This window comes from Callithrix jacchus, chromosome 4, assembly GCF_049354715.1.
Source record: "Callithrix jacchus isolate 240 chromosome 4, calJac240_pri, whole genome shotgun sequence".
NCBI classification, from domain to species: Eukaryota; Metazoa; Chordata; class Mammalia; order Primates; family Cebidae; genus Callithrix; species Callithrix jacchus.
In genome coordinates, this window is record NC_133505.1 from 43,908,287 (window position 1) to 43,931,890 (window position 23,604).

Here is a 23,604-nt window from a genome sequence, read left to right on the forward strand (position 1 = left end):
CATTACTGGGTATACAACCAAAGGAAAAGGAATCATTCTATAAAAAAGAATGATTTGCACTGGCATGTTTACTGCAGCATTGTTTGCTTGTTTGTTTTGAGACAGTCTTGCTCTGTTACCCAGGCTGGAGTACAGTGGCGCAATCTCAGCTCACTACAACCTCCACATCCTGGGTTCAAGCAATTCTCCTGCCTCAGCCTCCCAAGTAGCTTGGACTACAGGCATCCGCCGCCATGCCTGGCTAAATTTTCTATTTTTAGTAGAGGCAGGGTTTTACCATGCTGGCCATGCCGGTCTTGAACTCTTAACCTCAAATGATCCACCCACCTTGGCCTCCCAAAGTGCTACGATTACAGCTGTGAGCCACCATGCCCAGCCTGTTTTGTTTTGAGACAGGGTCTCGCTTTCTTGTCCAGGTTAGAGTGCAGTGGTTTAAATATGACTCAAGTGATCCTGGACTCAAGTGACTCTCCCACTTCAGCCTCCTGAGTAACTGGCACTATAGGCATGCACCACCATGCCTGGCTTTTTTTTTTTTTTCCTGTAGAAATGGGGGTCTCACTATGTTGCCCACTTTGGTCTCAAATTCCTGGGCTCAAGTGATCTTCCCACCTTGGCCTCCCAAAGTGCTGGGATTAAAGGCATAAGCAACCATGCCCAGCACAGCATTTATTCTTAAGCACAGTTACATTCTTAGTAGCAAAGACACGGAATCAACCGAGGTAACCATCAATGGTGGACTGGATAAAGAAAATGTGGGGTTCCTTCCGCCATGGCTGCCGCTGGAGAGCAGCAGCAATGGCTCTGTGCTACCCTAAGGCCATGGGCCTCAACAAGGGCCACAAGGTGATCAAGAACATAAGCAAGCCCAGGCACAGCCACCACTGCGGGCACCTGACCAAATAAATACACCAAGTTCGTGTGGGACATGATCTGGGAGGTGTGGCTTCGCCCCATACCAGCGGCGTGCCATGGAGTTAATGAAGGTCTCCAAGGACCAATGGGCCCTCAAGTTCATCAAGACAAGGGTGGAGAGGCACATATGCACCAAGAGGAAGTGAGAGGAGCTGAGCAATGTCCTAGCCACCATGACGACAGCTGCTGCCAAGAAGGACTGAGCACTCTGCCCTGCCCTTTCTCCAAAATAAAGAATAGCTGGACAAATTTGGAAAGAAAAAAAAAAAAATGTGGTACATATACATCACGAAATACTATGCAGCCATAAAAAAGAATGAAAGGATATTCCTCTGCAGCAACATAGATGCAGCTGGAGGCCAGTATCCTAAGTGAATTAACACAGAAACAGAAAACCAAATACTCCACGTTCTCACTTTTAAGTAGGAACTAAACCCTGAGTACACACAGACATAAAGATGGAGACAAGAAACACTGGGGATTCTAAAAGCAAAAAAGGATGGAGGGGTACAAGGGCTGGAAAACTACTTGCTGGGTACTATGTTCACCACCTGGTGATGGGTTCAATAGAAGCCCAAACCTCACCATCACAGATAATATGTAACAAACTGGCACATGTCCCCCGAGTCTTAAATTAAAAAAAAAAAAAAAAAAAAAAGAATTAATTAGCATAGTCTCCCCTGGAACAAGAAATTGAGACAACTGGTTGTGGTAGTACACACTTGTATTCTGAACTACTTGGGAGGCTGAAGCAGGCAGATCTCTTAAGCCCTCGAGTTCAAGACCAGCTTGAGCAACATAGCAAGACCCCATCTCTAAAAGGATAAAAAAAGTTAGCTGGGTTTGCACCTGCAGTCCCAGCCACTCCAGTGGCTGAGGTGGGAGGATGGCTCGAGGGCAGGAGTTTGAGACTGCAGTAAGCCACAACTGTGCCACTGCATGCCAGCCTGGGCAACAGAGTGAGACCTCATCTCTAAAAAATTTTTTTAAAAAGAAAATAATCTTGGACATTTTGCCTTTTCCCCTTCATTTCCTACCCTCACCACCTTCTGTTAAAATGACCCAGAATCCAGACTGTTATATTATTATTATTTTGAGACAGTCTCCCTCTGTCATCCAGTTTGGAATACAGTGGTACAATCTCAGTCAGGTCACTGTCACTTCCGTCTCCTGAGTTCAAGTGATTCTCCTGCCTTGGCCTCCTGAGTAGCTGGGATTACAGGTATGTCCCATCATGCCTGGCTAAATTTTGTATTTTTAGTAGAGACAGGGTTTTGCCACGTTGGCCAGGGTGGTCTTGAACTCCTGGCCTCAAGTGATGCACATACCTCGGCCACCCAATGTGCTGGGATTATAGGTGTGAGCCACTGTGCCCAGCCCAGATTGTTGCATTATTAATATTACTTTTAACATTACAGCTGTACTGCCTCAGAGATCTTTCAGGATAAATGTATCCAATATGAAAATTTTTTTTTCTTGCTGTTTCTTATGCCTTCAGTTGTTGCTTCTAGACTTTTTTGTTTGTTTGTTTTGGTATATCCCCACAGTATTTTTTTCAAAAAGAATGAGTCTGCAAATTAATTTTGTTCTCATACATAAATGATAGTTTGGGTGAGTACAGAATTCTAGGTTTGAAATACACATAGCTATAGACAATGATCAAAAGTATTGTCTTTAGTGTAGTAAGATTCTTATTTCTTCGCACATAGCTTGTTCTTCCCTGGAAGAGTTCAGGATTTTCTCGTAAGCTATAGAATTCAGAAATGTCACCAGGATATATCTGGGTGAAAAACCACTCCTTCCTCCTGGATACCACTATCAACTGGCCTTTCAATTTTAAGATTCTTTTTCTTTTATCACCTATTGGAAATTTTCTATTACATGTTTGATTACATGCATATTACCTCTCCTGGATTTTTTATCCATGTCTTCTAATTTCTTTTTTACTTTTCATCCCTCTTTTTATCTGTGTTCTGAGAAATCTTTGGCTATCTTTTAGATCAACAGATTTCAGGGACTGTCCATTTTGCCCTTCAACCCTTCCTTTGAGTTTCAGTTTTGATTAATGATGCTCGCATTTTCAGAAACTTTCTTGTCCTCCCTTTCCTTATCAAGGAAGCTGGCTTTTTGATTTATGAATTTGATGTCCTATTAATGATTTCTGAAGACAATCATTGGTATTTTTAAAGTTCTCTTCTATTTCTTTCTTCTGTTCAGTGCTTCTTTTTTTGTGGTATTTGCTGATGATTTTTTGTTGTTTGGCCGTATTATAAAGGAAGGATTCAGAATGATCAAATGACTATAGTTAGCTGGCACCATTTTTCTAAGCAACTGGATATGTTTCCATGGCAGGCCTTTTCCCAAAAGGGTGGGCTGATTGTGGGGATCTAAGGGTGAAGATTCCACAAATATTTGTTAGGCATTTACTATGAGCTGAGCATGATGTGCACAGAAAAACTGATGTCAGGAGCAAAACACTTTAGCATTATTTACTGTGAAAAGCTGTCTTTTCACTTTTTTCCCCTTTATATTTGTTTTAAAAGTTTTTTAAAAAAATACATTCATTTTCCCTAGTCCAAGTCCTAACATTTAGAGCCTTTGAGGCACATTTTATTTTATTATTTATTTTTAAATTTATTTTATTATTTTTGTTTTATTTTAGAACCTGGCCTTGCTGGTTTTAGCTTGGGAGAAAAAGTCACAGCCAGGTCCTAGTCTAGTAGTTTTCAGTCCTTGACTGCAAACTAGAATCACCCAGGAGTTTTAAAAAAAGTACTTTTGCCTGAAGTTCCATCTTCTGAGGTTTGAGATTCTTATTTAACTGGTCTGTGCATCAGAATTTTTAAAAGCTCCCCAGGTAATTCTAAATTCACCAAAAGTTGAGAACTACTGCACTGGAGATTTACTGGCCCTGTAGTTTCATTCTGTTTCATAACAACCCTGATGACAAAACTAAGAAAAAAGAAAAAAAAAAGAAAAACAACCCTGATGATTGCTACTTGGGCTCCCTCACACCAGCTGACTATGAGCTTGGAGTTCCGCCTAAGCCTGTTGAGGAGAACGGTATGTACCTCTGCGGAAGTCCTCTTTACACCTGTCTTGGGTTGGATTTGCTGAGACTAGTTTCCATTGGTCCAACTTCATTGACTTTACATATTACAGAAATTCTGATCCACTCTTACATTCCTCCCGTTTCCAGCAATATTATTGATTTCTTCTCCTTTTGAAAACCTTTGTCCCCTCCATCTATCATTTCAGTGAGCTTTGAAGAAGGAAAGGAGGCATGCAAATAACTGGAACCTGTAGAACACTGCTGAAAATTTCACACTTAAAAATACTGCTGACTGTCTACATTCTTTGCATTCAAATGTGGCTGAAAGTACTGAGAGGCAAGAGAACCACATACAGCCAGCATTTTGATGGGCCTCTTCCAACCACTAAAGTTGACAAATCAGACTATGTGAGAGACTAGGGGATGGGGAAACAGTAATTGGTAGCTATTTAGACCTTATGTTAGCCAAATTAGATTTTCTAAGAAAGCAAAGCTTAAAAGTAGCAATGTAACCACGACTTAGAATTAAACTTAAGCATGAGGACTGAAGCAGCAGTCATCACAATCGTATCAATTAGGGTACCTAAGAACACAGTGACTTTTTAAATGAAACAAACAACTTTGAATAAAAATTACAAGATGGTCATCTTAGTTGACACAAGAAAAAGGATACTGAGACAGATTATAAAAATTGACTTGTAAGCATTAGGATCTTCATGTAAAGAGTAAAAATCAAAATTTCTTTGAGAAAGAATAAATCCCATCAAACTAATGTAAGTTTTCTCTTCCACACAGAGACAAATTATGAAAAGGAAGTAAAAGTTCACAATTCAGTAAAAGCCTTTTTGAGTCCATAATGTTATTCTTCCCCCCAAACCTAGAGAAATGATTTAGATAAGATTACTATTAAGATACATGATTAATTTGAAGACTGTTATTAGAGACAAATTGGGTCTATAATAACCATAGTAGAGCCAAGAGGATATGCTGACAGACGACATGTAGGAGATTAAAAAAAAAAAAAGAGGAGTTGGCTGGATCCAGTGGCTCATGCCTGTAACCCCAGCACTTTGGGAGGCAGAGGTGGGTGGATCACCTGAGGTCAGGAGTTCAAGACCAACCTGGCTAACATGGTGAAACTCCACCTTTACTAAAAATACAAAAATTCGCTGGGCGTGGTGGCATGTGCCTGTAGTTCCAACTACTCAGGAGGCTGAGGCAGGAGAATCACTTGAACCCAGGAGGCGGAGGTTACAGTGAGCCAAGATTACACAACTGCACTCCAGCCTGGGCTACAGAAGAAGAAAAAGAGGCATCAAGGATCTTTTTCCTTAGATTAATTAAAAGGAAGCAAAACAAATTAGAGAAACACAATATATAGGGTAGAAGAAATTAAGTGTCCACTAAATGTCTGACACTTTTTTTCATAACTGTTTGTATTAGTCCGTTCTCGTGCTGCCTTGAAGAACAGCCCGAGACTGGTAATTTATAAGGAAAAGAGTTTAATTGACTCACAGTTTCACATAGCTGGGCAAGTCTCAGGAAACTTACAGTCATGGCAGAAGGGGAAGCAAACACGTCCTTCCTCACATGGCATCAGGAGAGAGAAGTGCCAGCAGGGTTTCCCTGCCAGACACTTATAAAACCATCAGATTGTGTGAGAACTCACTCTATCATAAGAACAGCATGGGGGAAACTGCCCCCATGATTCAGTTACCTCCCACTGGGTCCTTCCCATGACACGTGGGAATTATGGGAACTACAATTCAAGATGAGATTCTGGTAGGGACACAGCCAAACCATATCACTGTCACACAACCTGTGGTAGTGAAAATTATTCCCCTTTTACAGATTTTAAAAACTGGTATTTTTTGAGATGGAGTTTCGCTCTCACTCAGGCTAGAGTGTAGTGGCACAATCTCTGCTCACTGCAACCTCCGCCTCCCAGGATCAAGCGATTCTCCTGACTCAGCCTCCCAAGTAGCTGGGATTACAGGTGCCTGCCACCACGACTGGCTAATTTTTTTAGTACAGATGGGGTTTTGCCATGTTGGTCAGGCTGGTCTTGAACTCCTAACCTCAGGTGATCTGCCCACCTTGGCCTCCCAAAGTGCTGGGATTACAGGCATGAGCCACCACACCCGCCTAGTTCCAGTTTTTATATCTGGTTTCGCATCTAAGTGTATTTGGTGATGCTACAAACAAAAGGCAAACCAGTAAAGACTGAGATTTCAAAAAGAAAAAGGAGATCTTGGTTTTAGATGGGGACCACCTTTAAGGTAATCTTTGTTCTCCTCCCCCAGATAGCTAACTTGTATAAAGGAGGAAAAACCAGGACATTTTAACCTTGATAAATGAAAGCATGACACAATACATTTCTATAAAATAGATTTGTCACAGAAAACCAAGAAGGTCTTTTGAGTGAAAAAGCAAAATCAACCATTTACTCTAAAATTTCCCAGGAAAGTACATTCTAACAAGATGAAAGGCAAAAGATTAGTCATTGCTCATTCTTCCTTTCCCTTTCCCCTTCCTTTCCTTTCCTCCCTCCCTTCCTTCCCTTACACACACACACACTCTCTCTCTCTCTCTCTTTTATTGAGACAGTCTTGTTCTGTTGCCAAGGCTGGAGTGAGTGGCATGAGATCACAACTCTCTGCAGCCTTGAACTCCTGGGCTCAAGAGATCCTCCTGCCTCAGCCTCCTGAGTAGCTGGGACTACAGGCATGTGCCATCACACCTGGCTAAATTTTAAATTATTTGTAGAGACAAGGTCTCTATGTTGCTCAGGATGGTCTCAAATTCTTGAGGTCAACCCATCCTCCTGCCTCAGCCTCCCAAAGTTCTGGGATTACTAGTGTGAGCCACCACGCTTGGCTCCCTTTCTTGAAACAAACGGAAAAAATAAAATGACATAAAACATAATGAAATACAGGAAGAAAAGCCAGGATCTAATGATATAATTAATGAGACAGGAACAGGGTGGAAATAATGAGGAAATGGGAACAGGTTAATAGGGATAAGGGGTAAATAACACTTTTGAGTATATTGTTTTTTGCATAGTTTAGAATCATGGTAATGTTTCACATATCCAAAACAAAACAAACAATTAAAATTAACCAGAACATGGCAGGAACCCAAAATGGAATATAAACAGTAACAAATGAACAACTTGTTACAACTGAGTAACACAATCACACTGACTGGGTTGAGGAAGAAAGAAGTTATCTGAGTTAGATAGCGAGTGTTTTTTACTCAATATGCTTAGAAATAAAATCAAAAGAAAAAGAAGGAAGTGTTTTGAATATACACTATAAGGCTGATGACAAAAGGAACTAAACACAAATATTTCCTAAAGTCAGTTTGTCACAGGGGTCTAGCTTAGCAGTTCCAAAAGCACCTTACATATACACTATTATGGAGCAAATGAGTATGCTGTGAAGAATTGAGAGCACTTTCTTACTTTTGGAGAAAGGCGTTTCAAATAAGCAAAGGGCAAGCAAACCTGCAGTGTTGGATTGGAACTGCAACTGCCAGTGTGTGTTCATGGTTTTAATATCTGTACAGATTGGCCAGGCACGGTGGCTCACACCTGTAATCCCAACACTTTGGGAGACCAAGACAGAAGAATCACAAGGCCAGGGGTTTGAAACTACCTTGGCCAACATGGCAAAATCCCATCTCTACTAAAAATACAAAAAATAGCTGGGTGTGATGGCAGGCACCTGTAATCCCAGCTACACTGGAGGCTGAGACAGGAGAATCACTTGAACCTGGGAGGCAGAGGTTGCAGTAAGCTGAGGGTGCACCACTGCAATCCAGCCTCGGTGACAGAGTGAGACTCAAAACACAAAACAAAACAACAACAAAATAGATATACACGCATCATAGATACATACAGATATATGTGTATGTATGTTGAGGTCTATATATTTATTCTCTACTGCTGTCTGCTAAGAGGGTCTAGGAATGATGATATCTCAAACTTGAACTCCTGACCTCAGGTAATCCACCTGCCTCGGCCTCCCAAAGTGCTGGGATTACAGGCGTGAGCCACTGTGCCCGGCCGGGAATGATGATATCTCATAGCAGGAGCAAACCTAGCACCCCGATCTTGGTTTCTAAATGCCTTTCTCCAATAAGAGCAGTCAGAGCTCTTTGGAGAAATGGTTAGTTCGAGGTCTAGGGCAGGAAAATTTTAAGATGAGCCAAGAGGGTCTTGTGGTACCAGGAAGTAAGGAACTGCAAAAAAACAAAAAAAAAAAACCAAAAAAAAAACAATGGGGATAATATTGAAAGGACACAAAAACAAACTTAAAGGAGTTTCTAATTGTCAAATCTGGGACAATAGGAACAATAAAATAAATAAGAATAGTAATGAATAACAACCCATAGAATAAAATAAATATCCACAGGTCCATACTGATATAAATAAACTGAATATATATACAGTAGGATTCCAATTAACGTAGAGAGAACAATAGCAACAGAAAAATTACCATTAGTCAAATGCCACAATGACTACTGCATGCAAAAATCAACAAATGCCAAAATGAATGTGTAAAGTTGTGATATAAAACAAGATAGTACTTCCATCCTAATACTTTTTAATTACAAAGGGAAAACAGTAACTTTGCAGTAGCAAAACATGGTTTCCCACCTTAACCTAGTGTTCTAAGTTAACATCACCAGTAATGGGACATCCCTATCATGTACCTCTTGATAATGATGAAAGGCACAACATCACTTCAGTGGTATTTTCCCCAAAATGCAAAACCTCAATCTAATTTAAAACATAACAGAAACCCAAATTGAGATATTCTACAAAATCATCAGTTGTCTTCAAAATAGTAGAGTAGGCCAGACATGGTGGCTCATGCCTGTAATCCTAGCACTCTGGGATGCAGAAGCAGGTGGATCATCCAAGGTCAGGAGTTTGAGAACAGCCTGACCAATATGGTGAAACCCTGTCTCTATTAAAAATACAAAAATTAGTAGGGTGTGGTGGCGTGTGCCTGTAGTTCCAGCTACTCAGGAGGCTGAGACAGGAGAGTTGCTTGAACCCAGGAGGCAGAGGTTGCAATGAGCTGAGATTGTGTCACTGCACTCCAGCCTGGGTGATGGAGCAAGACTCCATCTCAAAACAACAACAACAACAAAAAAGTAAACACAATGCTGGATCCTAAGTTTGATCTTAGACCAGTAAACGACAGGAATGTAATATAGTAACTGGTGAAATTAAAGTAAGATCTATAAAATAGTTACCAGTACTACATCAATGTTAACTTCTTGATTTTTATAAATGCACTGTGATTAGGGGTAAGATGTTAACGTTTAGACGAAGCTGTGTGAAGCTTATAAGGGAACCCTTTATACTAGTTTTGCAACTTTTCTGTAATTCTAAAATTATTTCAAAACAAAAAGTAAAAAAAAAAAATTGACTCCCATCACAAATATTACCAAAAGCAAGATTTGATTTAATTTAATCTGCTCTAAAGTAATCTCCACAGTGGTAATTTTGTGGTATTATCTATAATTGGAGAAAGCTTTTCCTCTTAATTTAGTTGACAAAACCCTCCAGTTTAAAAATAAATATTATAAATTACTGAATCTAGGGAGTTCCTGTATCCATAGGAATAAACCTCTATCTTTGTATATACATTTGAGATTTTTCATAATAAAAATTTAAAATACACATTATAGACAAGCTTAAGTGCTTACTAATATAGTGAAGATGATTTGCTATCATTCCTATAACTTTTGTAAGCATTTAGAACTCTATGATGCAGTTTTAGGGCTAGTAGGACCTTAAAAATCAAGGGGTCCAACCCTGTCTCACTGCATAGGAAAGAAGCTAACTCCCAGGGGTGAGGTCTAGTTGGAGCCAGCCTGAGGCCACGGCTGAGACTGGAATCCTATCTCCCAACTCCTAGTCTAGAGCTATTTCCCTGATATGCTATATTTAAAGCTCTTCATTTATTAAAAAAAAAATTATCCCAAATGACAGAGCTAAACACTTCAATTGCAGTAGCACAGTATTTGTAACTGCTTCCCAAAACAACAGAATTTAAACTGATTTGCCAGACTCGTAGAAATAAAATATGGGTTGAAAGTATTATATACTTTAAAAATAAGAAATTCAGCTATTCTAATTTTCTGTTTTAAATGAACTCTTTAATTTACTTTTTTTTTTTTAAGAGACAAGGTCTCACTATGGTGCCTAGGCTAGAGCATACTGGCTATTCACTGGTGTAATCATAGCACATGGTAGCCTTGAACCCCTGGCCTCTAGTGATCCTCCCATCTCAGCCTCCCAAGTAGCTGGGACTACTGGTGCACACCATTATACTTGGCTTTTGAAATCTTTCTTTTAAATAGACCTTTTATAATAACAGTTCATGTTCCTATCCTTGTTGAGTGATGTGATTTTTGTTCTTTTTTTTTTTTGAGACGGAGTTTCGCTCTTCTTACCCAGGCTGGAGTGCAATGGCACGATCTCAGCTCACCGCAACCTCCGCCTCCTGGGTTCAGGCAATTTTCCTGCCTCAGCCTCCTGAGTAGCTGGGATTCCAGGCATGCACCACCGTGTCCAGCTAATTTTTTGTATTTTTAGTAGAGACGGGGTTTCACCATATTGACCAGGATGGTCTCGATCTCTTGACCTCATGATCCACCCGCCTCGGCCTCCCAAAGTGCTGGGATTACAGGCGTGAGCCACCGCGCCCGGCGATTTTTGTTCTTAATGGAAGTATTTCTCTGTTTTCCCATAATTCTCTTCTGAAGGATTTCAGCTCACTAATGACAGTTCTCAAATATTTATCCATGCAGAAAGCCTTCATTAAACACCAAATGTGTGTCAGGCACTGCAGGTAATGGATGAAAACAAAAGGGTGAAGAAAGGTTCCGGTCTTCAAGCACTCACAGTATACTGGGAGAAATGGGCAAATACTGATTATAATATAAAGTGACAAACAGTCTACACAGTGGTATATACAGTTTGCTCTGGGAGGGAGGAAGAGTCAGCTATTTCAGCCCTCAGAGCTGCCCCTACTCCCACTTAGCAAATGAAGCAATAATCTGAATAGCTTCAGGTTACTCAATGAACAGCAAAGCAGGACTTGAACCTAGGTCTCCTGATATGGAATAGAATGAACACTATTATCCAATATTAATCTAAATGATGAGCTATTTTTTTTTTTATCTTGATGATAGCTGATGAGATGGATCTGAGTCCTAAAGGGGATTACAATCTACTACTCGTGTTTAGTAACTCTGTAACCTTGGGCAATTTATTTGACATCTCTGAACTAACTTTTCTCATCTGGGGATAAGAAATCTAACCTCTTAAGGTTGTTAAAAAATAAATGAACAAATTTATCAGGCAACTAATATAGTTGTTGGCACACCAGAGTCCACAGATTGAGAATTTCTTGTGGATGAAATTACTTTGTATTTATTTTTGAGTTTGTAGAGGCTGGTAGGGTGCCTGTAGATGTTGAATTAATATTTACTAAATAAAACTATTATTAAATAAATGTTGAATCTGAAACTATTCTTTTTTCTTTTTTGCGGGGACAGAATCTTGCTGTTGTCCAGGCTGGAGTGCAATGGCACAATCCTGGCTCTCTGCTGTAGCCTTGATCTCCAGAGCTCAAGTGATCCTTCCACCTCAGCCTCCCAAGTAGCTGGGACTAAAGGGACGAGCCACCACACTCAGCTAATTTTCTTGATGTTTTCAGTAGAGGTGGGGATTCACTATGTTGCCCTGGCTGGTCTCAAACTCCTAAGCTCAAGAGATCCTCCTGCCTCAGCCTCCCAAAGTGCTGGGATTACAGGTGTGAGTCACTGTGTCCAGCCAATATGTTCATTTATATAAAAGATTATTTTTAAAGTCTCCATTTTGTCCACATAAATGGAGCCCAACTTTTAAGGATTAGTTCCCTCTTACTTCAATACTTACTTTGTACTCTTGCTCCTTCATTTGGATTTGAATATCCCTCTCCTCTCCGTTTAGTTCTCCGGATAATGCCTCCATCTTCAAGTAAATCCTCTCCTTTGAAATCAAGAAGCTCTACCTAGAAAGCAAAAAGGAATTTAGCTGAGAAAAGATCAAATAAAGCCAATTTAATATATGTGAAGGCAAGGGCAACCAATTCTTTCATTTTATAAAATAAATGTTTAAAAATATATATATATATTCATCTATGTATCTTAATTATTGGAAAAGTAGCAAACAAAACCCACTATATTTTCTATACTTGGAACAAATTTCATGTAATAATAATGTCTTGGACTATATCCTAAGGGACTGCAGTACAAAGATAGGAAATACTAGGAAAACTACCCTGTGGGCAAAAAGCCAGAGCTACAAGGTAGTGATATAAAATTATTTTATTTGAGGCCATGACTTTCCCACCCTGGATTTAGAGTTTCCTTCTCAAAATGTAAGAATAAATCTCACGAATGTGGCCTATGACTGAATACAAGGTGTATCTTACCTAGCTAGGGTGGTTCTTAAAAATCAAGTTTTGCCAAATACATGTCATTCAGCAGAGGATGAATGATGTTTTATCACTATCAACAGCTTCTAGAGAGGTGAAATCTATAATATAGAAATCTTTATAATATGAAAGTACCTGCAACTTGACATAGGCATATTTCAACATCTATCACCAACATTTCCATCCTGTATTCTGGTCAGTTTTGAGTATATCACACTCACACCACAGACCAGAATCTTTATTTCCAAGTGTAGTGTCTTGTTTATTTGGATATGAACTTTCTGTGCTAGAAGCATGTTTCTAAGAAAGTACTGGCACGCACAACCTTGGGTGTGTGGGAAACAATTCAAGAAGCCATGCTCCAAAATAAATAAGTTGGATCTGATACTCTATAGCAAGCTTAGCTCCTTTTCCCACTGTTGCTTCAAAGCCATCTCTATTATAGAGCAGATGCTGACAAGGCAGCATCACACACATACTTGCCTCAAAAAAGAGAGTTGCATTTGAGGGAATTTTAGGAAGACTGCCAGTTGCTCCATATGCATATTCTGGTTTGCACAGTAAATGGCATATCTCTCCTTTCTTCATGGTAGCCACCCCAATGTCCCATGCCTTGATGACTTGGCCTAAGAGAAAGGAAAAGGTAGTTGAAAGCTATAAGGCTTCTTTTAAAAGATTTAACTTTCATAAACAAATATTCAAAGTTCCAGTTCTTCATACTGTGTATTCAGCTAGAACGTATGGGCCACAAGATGACAGAACTCAGTAGAAGTTACACACAAATAAATAAATTAAGATTTTTTTTAAGGCTATCATAAAAGATTCCCTGGTGATTGGCCCAGCACTTTGGGAGGCTGAGGCGAGAGGACTGCTTGAGCCTAGGAGTTTGAGACCAGTCTAGGCAACACAGCGAGACCTCATCTCTACATTAAAATAACAAAAACAAAAAACAATAACCAAAAAAAACCACAGCTGGGTATGGTGGTGCACAACTGTAGTCCCAGCTACTCCAGAGGCTATGGTGGGAGGACTGCTTGAGCACAGGAGCCCAGGAGGTTGAGGCTTCAGTGAGTCATGATTATGCCACTGCATTCCAGCCTGGGTGACAGAGTGAGACCCTGTCTCAAAAAGGATTCCCTGCTGAAAGGAATGAAAGTAGTATAAATTCCTAAACTACTCAAAAATGAAGTCTTTGAAAACTAGTGGTAACATTATCCATGAAATATGGCTATGTTGCAATCGTTGCTTAATTTATCATTTCAACTATATATAATAAGTGCATATTTTCTAGGCAGAGACAGAACAAAAATAGTACTGAAAAACAGAGTTTGTCCTAAGGAAGCTTATAATTTCGTTGGGTAGACAAAAAACAACAAAACAAGAAGTAACCAGAGTATAAATTGCAAAGGGTCCATGAGACACATTTCTTCTCAAAATTTATAATCAGAAGAATGTTTCTTTTGTAGAATCAGCTCCCACTGATTCTACATTGTAGTGAGTTGTATAAGTATTTCATCATTTATTACAATGTAATAATAATAGAAATAAAGGGCACAATAAATGTAATGCATTTGAATCATCCCAAAACCACCCCCCTCACCAGGCTCCCGACCTGGGTCCATGGAAAAACTACCTTCCACAAAACTGGTCCCTAGAGCCATCAAGGAAACTAAGTTAAATTTATTGCTCAATTGTAGAACTATATTAGGTTATATAATTGTAATCTCAATGTTTATAGTTCCTATGATGTGCATCATTATCTTACTGTAAGTAGTATCAAGTCCTTTGGGAAAGAGTAGAAAATTTAGGCAATTCAAAAGGCTAAACTACATTTTGGCTGGGCGTGGTGGCTCACACCTGTAATCCCAACACTTTGGGAGGCCAAGGTAGGCAGATCACTAGAGGCCAGTAATTCAAGACCAGCCTGGCCAACATGGTGAAACCCTGTCTCTACTAAAAATACAAAAATTAGCTAGGCATGGTGGTGCGGGCCTGTAATCCCAGTTACTTGGGAGGCTGAGGCAGGAGAATTGCTTGAACCTGGGAGGCAGGGGTTGCAGTGAGCAGAGATCACGCCACAGCACTCCAGCCTAGGCTACAGAGCGAGACTCTTGTCTCAAAAAAAAAAAAAAGGCTAAATTACAAATGAGGTACTCTATCAAAAACATTAAGTATCTGGGGACTGGGCACATTGGCTCATGCCTGTAATCCTGGCACTTTGGGAGGCAGAAAGATCCCTTGAGCTCAGGAGTTCGAGACCAGCCCAGGCAACATGGTGAAACCCCCATCTCTACAAAAAAATGTATTTAAAAAATTAGCCAGGCAAGGTGATGCCTGCCAGCTACTCAGGAGGCTAAGGTGGGAGCATCGCTTGGGCCCAGAAGGTCGAGGATGCAGTGAGCTGAGATCATGCCACTGCACTCCAGCCTGGGCAGCAGAGTGAAGACCCTGCCCTGTCTCAAAAAATAAAAACAAAAATTTAAGTATTCAAAGTGGGATCAAATAAAAGACGAACCCCAGAAGAAGTGAATTTAAAATGAGCTGGTGGTAAGATATTAAGACAAGGGAAACCCTACATAACAGTATGTAAGCAGGGATAGATAAAACATTTGTCATTCATGACTTTAGCTTAATCTTTATTAACTACTACAACTTTTCAAAATGTCAGCTACATTTATTTCAGTTAAAAATGTATGTAAGTGGCCAGGAACACTGGCTCATACCTGTAATCTCAGCATTTTGGGAGGCCAAGTGGGAGCATCCGCTTGAGCCCAGGAGTTTTAAGACTGGCCAGGGCAACATTGTGAGACTCCATCTCAACAAAAATTTTAGAAATTAGTGTGGCATGGTGGCACATGCTTATAGCTCCAGGTATTTTGGAGGTTAAGACAGGAGAATAGCTTGAACTCAGGAGTAAGAGGCTATAGTGAGCAATGATTATGTCACTGCACTCCAGCCTAGCTGACAGCAAGATCCTGTCTCTTGAAAAAAAAAAATTATTCAAGTAATACATGACTATTATTAAAACACCCACGAGAGAGATGAAATGTGAAAGCTGAAAGGTCATCCATTTGCTCCTTATAAGTCACTGTTATGTTTCTTTGGTATTCTACTGTGTGCTGTCACTTTTAAAAAAAATTAAACACCCAAATGACAGCAAAGTAGACATTCAGTTCTTAACTATTTTTTCATTTAATATATATCTTCATCCTCCTTCTCCATCAGTAGAAAGGCAGATGTAAACTTTAGAGGTCAAAAATGCAGCATATTGTAACCTCAGACCACCAGGATTTGAATACCAAGTCTGCCCTTTACTATCTGTGTAAACTTGTAAAAGTTACTTAATCTCCGTGCTTCAGTCTCCTCACCTGCAAAATGGAGATAATAACAGTACTTGCTATATAGTAACAGTCATTGTAAGGATTATTAGATAAAACATATCAAAGGCATGGCACAGTGCCTGGCACATATGTATTTGATGAAGAAAAGACATCATCATCACCATAAATACAAATAGACGTACCTCATTCTTAATGGATGCATAATACTACAATCTCCTATTGATAATTACCAACAGTAATCTAATGAGACTACCTGTCCATTTATGCTTGCCTATTCTGCATAAGTATATTTGGAGGGTAACTTCCTGTAAGTGCAAAGGTGATATGCACTTTAAATTTGATAACTATTGTCCAACTGTCTTTACAAAATGGCTACATCAATTCTTTTTTAAGAGACAAAAGTGCTCTGTCACCCAGACTGGAGTGCAGTGGTGTGATTATAGCTCACTGCAGCCTCAACCTCCCAGGCTCAAGCAGTCCTCCCACCTTAGCCTCCCAAGTAGCTGGGACCAGAGACATATGCCACCACATTGGGCTAATTTTCTTTTTTCTTATTGTAGACAATCTCATCATGTTGCCCAGGCTGGTCTCAAACGCCTGGGCTCAAGAGAACCTCCTGCCTCAGCCGCCCTAGTAGCTAGGACTATAGGTGCATACTACCGTGATTTTAAATTCTTCTGTAGATATGGGGTCTTGCTACATTGCCCAGGTTGGTCTTGAACTCCTAGCCTCGAGTGATCCTCCTGTTTCAGGTTTCCAAAGTGCTGGGATTACAGGTGTGAGCCATTGCATCAGCCCAGGTTTTTTTCCCTTTTTAAGAGACATGGTCTTTCTATGCTGCTCAGGCTGGATTGGTTCAACAAACTCCTGGTTCAAGTGATCCTCGTACCTCAGCTTCTGCGTGGCTGAGACTACAGGCACCTGGCTTCAACTGATTTTTAACAAGAGTTTGAGAAAGAAAAAGTAGCCTCCCCAACATCTGGAAACTGCTTGAACAATTACAGCTAGACCTCAGTGTTCTTTGAAGCTGGCCTAGGGATTACAGGGAGGCCGTATCATTCTCCTGTGGGACATAAACAATCTCACAAAATATCAACATCGGACAAGGTCACTCTGAGACTGTGTTCAAGTGAGACAAAACAAAAATACTTCACAATTTTGTCTGGTTGGGCCCAGTGGCTCATACCTGAGGTCAGGAGTTTGAGACCAGCCTGGCCAACATGGCAAAACCCCGTCTCTACTAAAAATACAAAAATTAGCTGGACGTCAAGGTGGGTGCCTGTAATCCCAGCTGAGGCAGAGAACTGCTTGAACCCGGGAGGCAGAGTTGCAGTGAGCCGAGACTGCACCACTGCACTCCAGCCCCACTTAAAAAAAAATGTTTTTTTTTGTCTAAGCCTAGAGAAAAAAACAAGGTCACTGTGCATTTTACAAAACACCAAACACCCCCCTCTCCTGGCTAATATGAGTGACTACTGCTTCTCTACCAGTTCTAGCTTTGGTCTCACTCTACTCTAGTTGGCCTACCTCCTAATAAGATATATTAAGACAGCCTAACGTAGAATCACTGCACATCCTAACAGCATCTAATCAAGAAAGCTCTGCTTTCCTAAAATTCCCCCAAATCACCTAATACAAGCCCAAGACCTATAAAATATCCCTTCTAACACTCTGAGATACTCCACAGTTCGCATGGTGTGCATCCTCCCTCACAAGTAGTGTACCAACATGTCCAACTATAGGTGTATTTCTAGTGGTCTGTGGCTGCAGGGCACTGACAAGGCCCACTCCATTTACGGGAGCAGTGTGTGGAACCACACCACAGGAAACCAGTTGTATCACTCAGCGTATTTGCAAACAGAACAGAGAGCATCAATTAGTCTGGAGTGGGGTAAGCAAGCTTCTATACCACATTTCCTTAGGTTAAATTCCTAGATGTAGAATTACTGGACCAAAAGCATAAATATTTTCTTGTTTTTGAGACAGTGTCTCACTTTGTTGCCCAGGCTGGAGTGTAGTGGCGCGATCTTGGCTCATTGGGTTCAAGCGATTCTCATGCCTCAGTCTCCCAAGTACCTGGGATTACAGGCACATGCTACCATGCTTGGTTAATTTTTGCATTTTTTGGCAGAGACATGGTTTTGCCACGTTGGCCAGGCTGGCCTCAAACTCCTGACGTCAAGTGGTCCGCCTACCTCGGCCTCCAAAATTGCTGGGATTACAGGCATGAACCACTGTGCCCAATCCCCAAAGCATAAATATTTTAAAGATTTCTCATCTTTAGGATGTTAGTCATGGGTAAAATACAGGGAGAATATATAAAGTCACTTTATTCTTATACTTCATCAATTTTACTAGCTTACACATAATTTACTTTATCAATTTCAGGAGTCTTACTCCATTTGTAATAAAATATGAAACAAGAATATATATGTACACAAATGCGTTAATACAGCTATCACTGAATTTAAGTGCTTTATATATATGTAACTACAGGCAGGTGAAAAAGTTTAAAATCATACAACGCCCAGTATAAAAGCAATGCATTAAACTTTTCCTTTCTTTTGTAATATTACATTTTTTCTGGTTTAAAAAAAGTATGTAACACATTTTAAGACACAACATTTTGATCCCTGAACATTTTTATTTATAGTAAAGACTACAGTGACCACTTCAGAACATTTTGACTACATGTTTTCTCCTTTAGTTAAAACACACACACACACACACACACACTCAATGAATTTACCACCTTAGCTATTTTAAAGTGCACAGCTGAGTATTTTAAAGTTTATTCACACTGTTGTGCAACCAATCTCCAGAACTTTTTCGTCTTGCAAAACTAAAATTGTATACCCATTACACATTTCCTCCTTCCCTAACCTTTGGCAACTTCTATTCTACTTTCTGTTTTTATGAATGTGACTACTCTAGATAGACACCTCATATATGTGGAATTCGTCTTTTTCATCACTGGAGTACTTCATTTAGTATAATGTCCTCAAGGTTCGACCATGTTGTAGCATCTGCTGGAATTTTTCTTTAAAATTTAAATATTCCACTGCACCTTTATATCACATTTTGTTTACCTATTTATCTACTGATGGACACTTGAGTTGCTTCTACCTTTTGGTTATTGTTAATAATGCTGCTACAAACATAAGTGTACAACTATCTCTTCAAGACCCTGCTTTCAATTCTGTTGGTTATATGCCCACAAGTAGAACTGCTAGATCACATGGTAACTCTATTTTTAATTTTTTGAGGAACTACCATACTGTTTTCCACAGAAGCTGCACTATTTTACATTCACACCAACTGTGCATAAGGGTTCCAATTTCTCTACATCCTCATCAACACTTGCTGTTTCCTGTTTTTCTAACAGTACCCATTCTAATGGGTATGAGGTTGATATCTCACTGTGGTTTTGGCTTGTATTTCCCTAATGATTAGTGATGTTGAACATCTTTTCATATGCTTGTTGTCCATTTTTATATCTTCTTTGGAGAAATTTCAAGTCCTTTGCCCAGTTTTAAAAAATTTTTGTAGAGATAGGGTATTGCTATGTTGCCTAGACTGGTCTTGAACTCCTGACCTCTAAGTGATCCTCCCACCAAGGTGTCCCAAAATGCTGGGATTACAGGTATGGCCACTGCAACTGGTCCTTTACCCATTTTTGAATTGGGTTATTTTGTTGTTTTTGTTGAGTTGTAGGAGTTGTTTATGCATTCTGGGTATTAACCCCTTATTAGGTATGAATTGCAAATATTTTTCTCCCATTCCAGAGGTTACCTTTCATTCTGTTATTGTTTGATATGCAAAAGTTCTTAGTTTTGATGTATTCTAATTTATGATGTACAGTAATTTATATTTAATTGTTTTGCTTTTGTTGCCTGTGCTTTTGATGTCATGCCAAGAAACCACTGCAAAATCCAATGTAATAAACCTTTTCCTCCATATTCTTTATTTTTGAGACGTAGTTTCGCTCTCGATGGTATGTTCTCAGCTCACTGCAACCTCCCAGGTTCAAGCGATTATCCTGCCTCAGCCTCTAGAGTAGCTGGGATTACAGGTATGTGCCACCACACTAGCTCATTTTTTATTTGTAGTAGAGATGGGGTTTCACCATGTTGGCCAGGCTGGTCTTGAACTCCTGACCTCAGGCCCGCCTGCCTCAGCCTCCCAAAGTGCTAGGATTACAGGCGTGAGCCCCTGCGCACAGCCTAGTTTTATTTTAAATTAGCTATAAAAGGGCTCTAATAATCATCCTTATTCCCTACCAATAGGAACGAATCATGAATTAAATAAATTATATATTTTGTTTTGTTTGAGTTAGGGTCTCGCTCTGTCACCCAGGCTGGAGTGAAGGCCTGTGATCATAGCTCACTGCAGCCTTGACCTCCTGAGTAAGCTGGGACTATAGGCGTGCACTGCCATGCCTGGCTAATTTGTGTATTTTAGTAGAGATGGGATTTCACCATGTTTGCCAGGCTGGTCTTGAACCCTTGGTTGCAATCGATCCTCCTCCCTTGGCCTCCCAAAGTGCTAAGATTACAGTCATTATGTTTAAGACTCTTTTTAAAGTGTTCATATCTTATGTTACATTGTATTTTTGTCATTTCTCTAATTACTAAGAGAACTAATCACAGGATAATCTCTCCCCACCTTCATGGCTTATAATTAAAAAAAAAAACAGGGAAAGAAAACAGATATGGTGGCATTATCTGTCCTGCAACAGCCATAAAGATCAACTCTGCCAGGCTAAATTGTTACATACTTGAAGGTAGGGGTCATATTTTAATTATTCTTTCCCAAACAACTACAGTATCACAATATTGTAGTCAAAAAAAAGAACAAAGCCATGATGTAATATTAAATTTAAATGGAGTAGGAAATTTGCTTAGCTCTCCACAGCCTAAATCAGCTCCTCCCTGATAATCCACTCAGCAGTGGAAATTGGAGGCATTCCTCCTCTACTGCAAAGTATCAGGAAAAATCAAAGTAAGTACTTTCTTAAAGTTTGCTGTCTTTCTAGCTTACACTTTTGGGGACAATTAGAAAAATTAGGTATTTTAGCCTAGAAGCTTTCCTTACAAATCTCCTGAATGCTCCATAACATGCAAAAAAAAAAAAAAAAAAAAGTAAATAGATATTAAGAACCTATTGGCTGAGCACAGTGACTCATGCTTGCAATCCCAGGACTCTGGGAGGCTGAGGCAGGAGGATCACTGAAGCCTAAGAGTTCAATGCTGTAGTGAGTTATGATGGCGCCATTGCATTCCTCCCCTGATGATAACAGGCATGGTGGTGTGTGCCTGTAAACCCACCTACTTGGGAGGCTGAGGCAGGAGAATCACTTGAACCTGGGAGGCGGAGGTTGCAGTAAGCTGAGATCACGCCACTGCACTCCAGTCTGTGTGACAGAGTGAGACTCCATCTCAAAAAAAAAAGAAGAAAGAAAGAAAGAAAGAAAAAAAGAAAGAAAGAAAGAAAGAAAGAAAGAAAGAAAGAAAGAAAGAAAGAAAGAAAGAAAAGAAAAGAAAAGAAAAGAAAAGAAACGAAACGAAACATCTACTGTTATCAGACACTCGATAAATACTGCTAACCAGGACCTACTTCATTTCTGTACCTGGTTTGGGGTATGTTTTTTTTTTTTTTTTTGAGATGGAGTTTCACTCTTGTTACCCAGGCTGGAGTGCAATGGCGCGATCTCAGCTCACCGCAACCTCCGCCTCCTGGGTTCAGGCAATTCTCCTGCCTCAGCCTCCTGAGTAGCTGGGATTACAGGCACGCGCCACCACGCCCAGCTAATTTTTTGATTTTTAGTAGAGACAGGGTTTCACCATGTTGACCAGGATGGTCTTGATCTCTTGACCTCATGATCCACCCGCCTCGGCCTCCCAAAGTGCTGGGATTACAAGCTTGAGCCACCATGCCCGGCCTGGGCTATGTTTTAAGCTTGAAGATCTAATATAACTTAAGAGACTACCTGAATTTGAATCCTGGCTCTGCCATTTACTGTATACTCTTGGGCAATTTACCAAAGATAACACAAGATTCTGTTTATGTGAAATTCTAGAAAAGGCATAATTACAGTAACAAAAACCAAGTTAGTCACTGCCTGGGGCCCCAGGTCCAGGAAGGAAAGTGACTTTGCAAAAGGACATAAAATTACTTTTTAGGGTAAAGAAATTGTTTTATATTTTGATTGTGGTGGTAGTTACAGAAATATTATCAAAATTCATCAAACTATATACTTAAAAGGGTAAAACTTTATTATATGTAAATAATACCTCAATAAAAAACATTCAAAGTAGCTTCAACACAAATGTTAATATGACTGTCACCTAAATTATACTAATTGTTTAGAGAATCCAAAAAATAGTAAGATTGGTATGTGAATTAAATGAGATAATACACATAAGGCCCTTGGCCTGGCATTGCAAATACTTAAAGTAACAGCTGATTAGTCTTTCAACATATATTTTCCCCTTCTTACCCCAGTATGCTACTGGTTGGCTAAATTAACAGGTATTTTTACTAATGATCACAGATCATAATGTAACAAAAGTAAGATTTTATTAATGTAACAGGCAGATTACTCATATTTACTTCATTATGGCCAAATTTCTCTAATAAAAGGATAGTATAGAAATGTGAAGAATCCGAAAGTATTGGCTTATTTTTCTCTTATTCCTCAAATCTGAGGGAAAATGATAAAAAGTAGGATTTTTATCTTTGTGATTCACAGGTGTGTTAGTCACATATGAAGAACATAAAAAGCAACCTCAATGAAGTGGCCTCATATCAGATATACCACCAGGCTTTTACAGGGGTGAATGGAGAGGGGTGAAGCTTAAGTACTCTTGGATTTACTTTTAAGAATAGGGTAGAGGTTCAGAGCGATGGCTCATGCCTGTAATCCTAGCACTTGGAGAGGCTGAGGAGGGCGAGACCAGCCTGACCAACATGGAGAAACCCAGTCTCTACTAAAAATACAAAATTAGCTGGACGTGGTGGTACATGTCTGTAATTCCAGCTACTCAGGGGTCTTCGCCAGGAGAATCGCTTGAACCTGGGAGGCATAAGTTGCAGTGAGCTGAGGTCGTGCCATCACACTCCAGCCTGGGTGACAAGAGTGAAACTCTGGCTCAAAAAAAACAAAAACAAAAACAAAAACAGAAACAGAAATTAGCTGGGCGTGGCAGGTGCCTGTAATCCCACCTACTTGGGAGGCTGGGGTAGGAGAATTGCTTGAACCTGCGAGGCAGAGGTTACAGTGAGCTGAGATGGTGCCACTACACTCCAGCCTGGGCAACAGAACGAACTCTGTCTAAAAAAAAAGAATAGGGTAGAAATAATTATTTCATCCTCCAAATCTATCACCTTCTTCCACTTTACTGAAAATATATTTGCTGTGGGGAGGAGGGTAAAAGAACAGAACTCCTATTACAGACTTATGTATGAAAATCCTCAGTCATTTTTAATTCAACTTCTTTTTAAATGGGCTATGACCAGTTCTAAGAATTCACATCTCTAATATTTAGTTTAGAAAACCTAGTGAGGGAAACCACACCTCTTCACTCTAATTTCTGTAACATATTCCACAGTAGTAATAATCAGTTCCCTTAGATTGATTCTGTCTTTCCCAACTTCCTGGGGCTAAGCCAGATGATTGAGCATTTTTTCAAAGGTTTGTATGCTTGCATGCATAGTCAACAGATAGAGTCAGGGCTGAAGATGTTTTAACACAGTTTTTACCAATCGATTATAAAACCAATCAATAATCCTAACA

General features: G+C 39.8%; 1 protein-coding gene and 1 pseudogene across 8 annotated transcripts in view; one reads left to right on the plus strand and one right to left on the minus strand.

The window, feature by feature from the left end:
- FKBP5 (FKBP prolyl isomerase 5) overlaps nt 1-23,604 on the minus strand; it is a 150,324-nt gene that overhangs the window by 33,665 nt on the left and 93,055 nt on the right. For 4 of the 8 annotated variants that reach the window (XM_035295441.2, XM_078369055.1, XM_035295439.3 and 1 more), the window contains exons 4-5: nt 12,952-13,094; nt 11,928-12,042 (exon numbers count right to left, since the gene is read on the minus strand). In XM_035295441.2, the coding sequence (XP_035151332.1) occupies nt 11,928-12,042; nt 12,952-13,094 (258 nt within the window). Of the gene's footprint in view, nt 1-11,927; nt 12,043-12,947; nt 13,095-23,604 lie in introns of all 8 variants that reach the window. The other 4 variants (XM_054253919.2, XM_054253920.2, XM_054253917.2 and 1 more) reach the window with 1 other exon arrangement.
- Nucleotides 622-1,247, plus strand: LOC144582129 (large ribosomal subunit protein eL36 pseudogene; annotated as a pseudogene).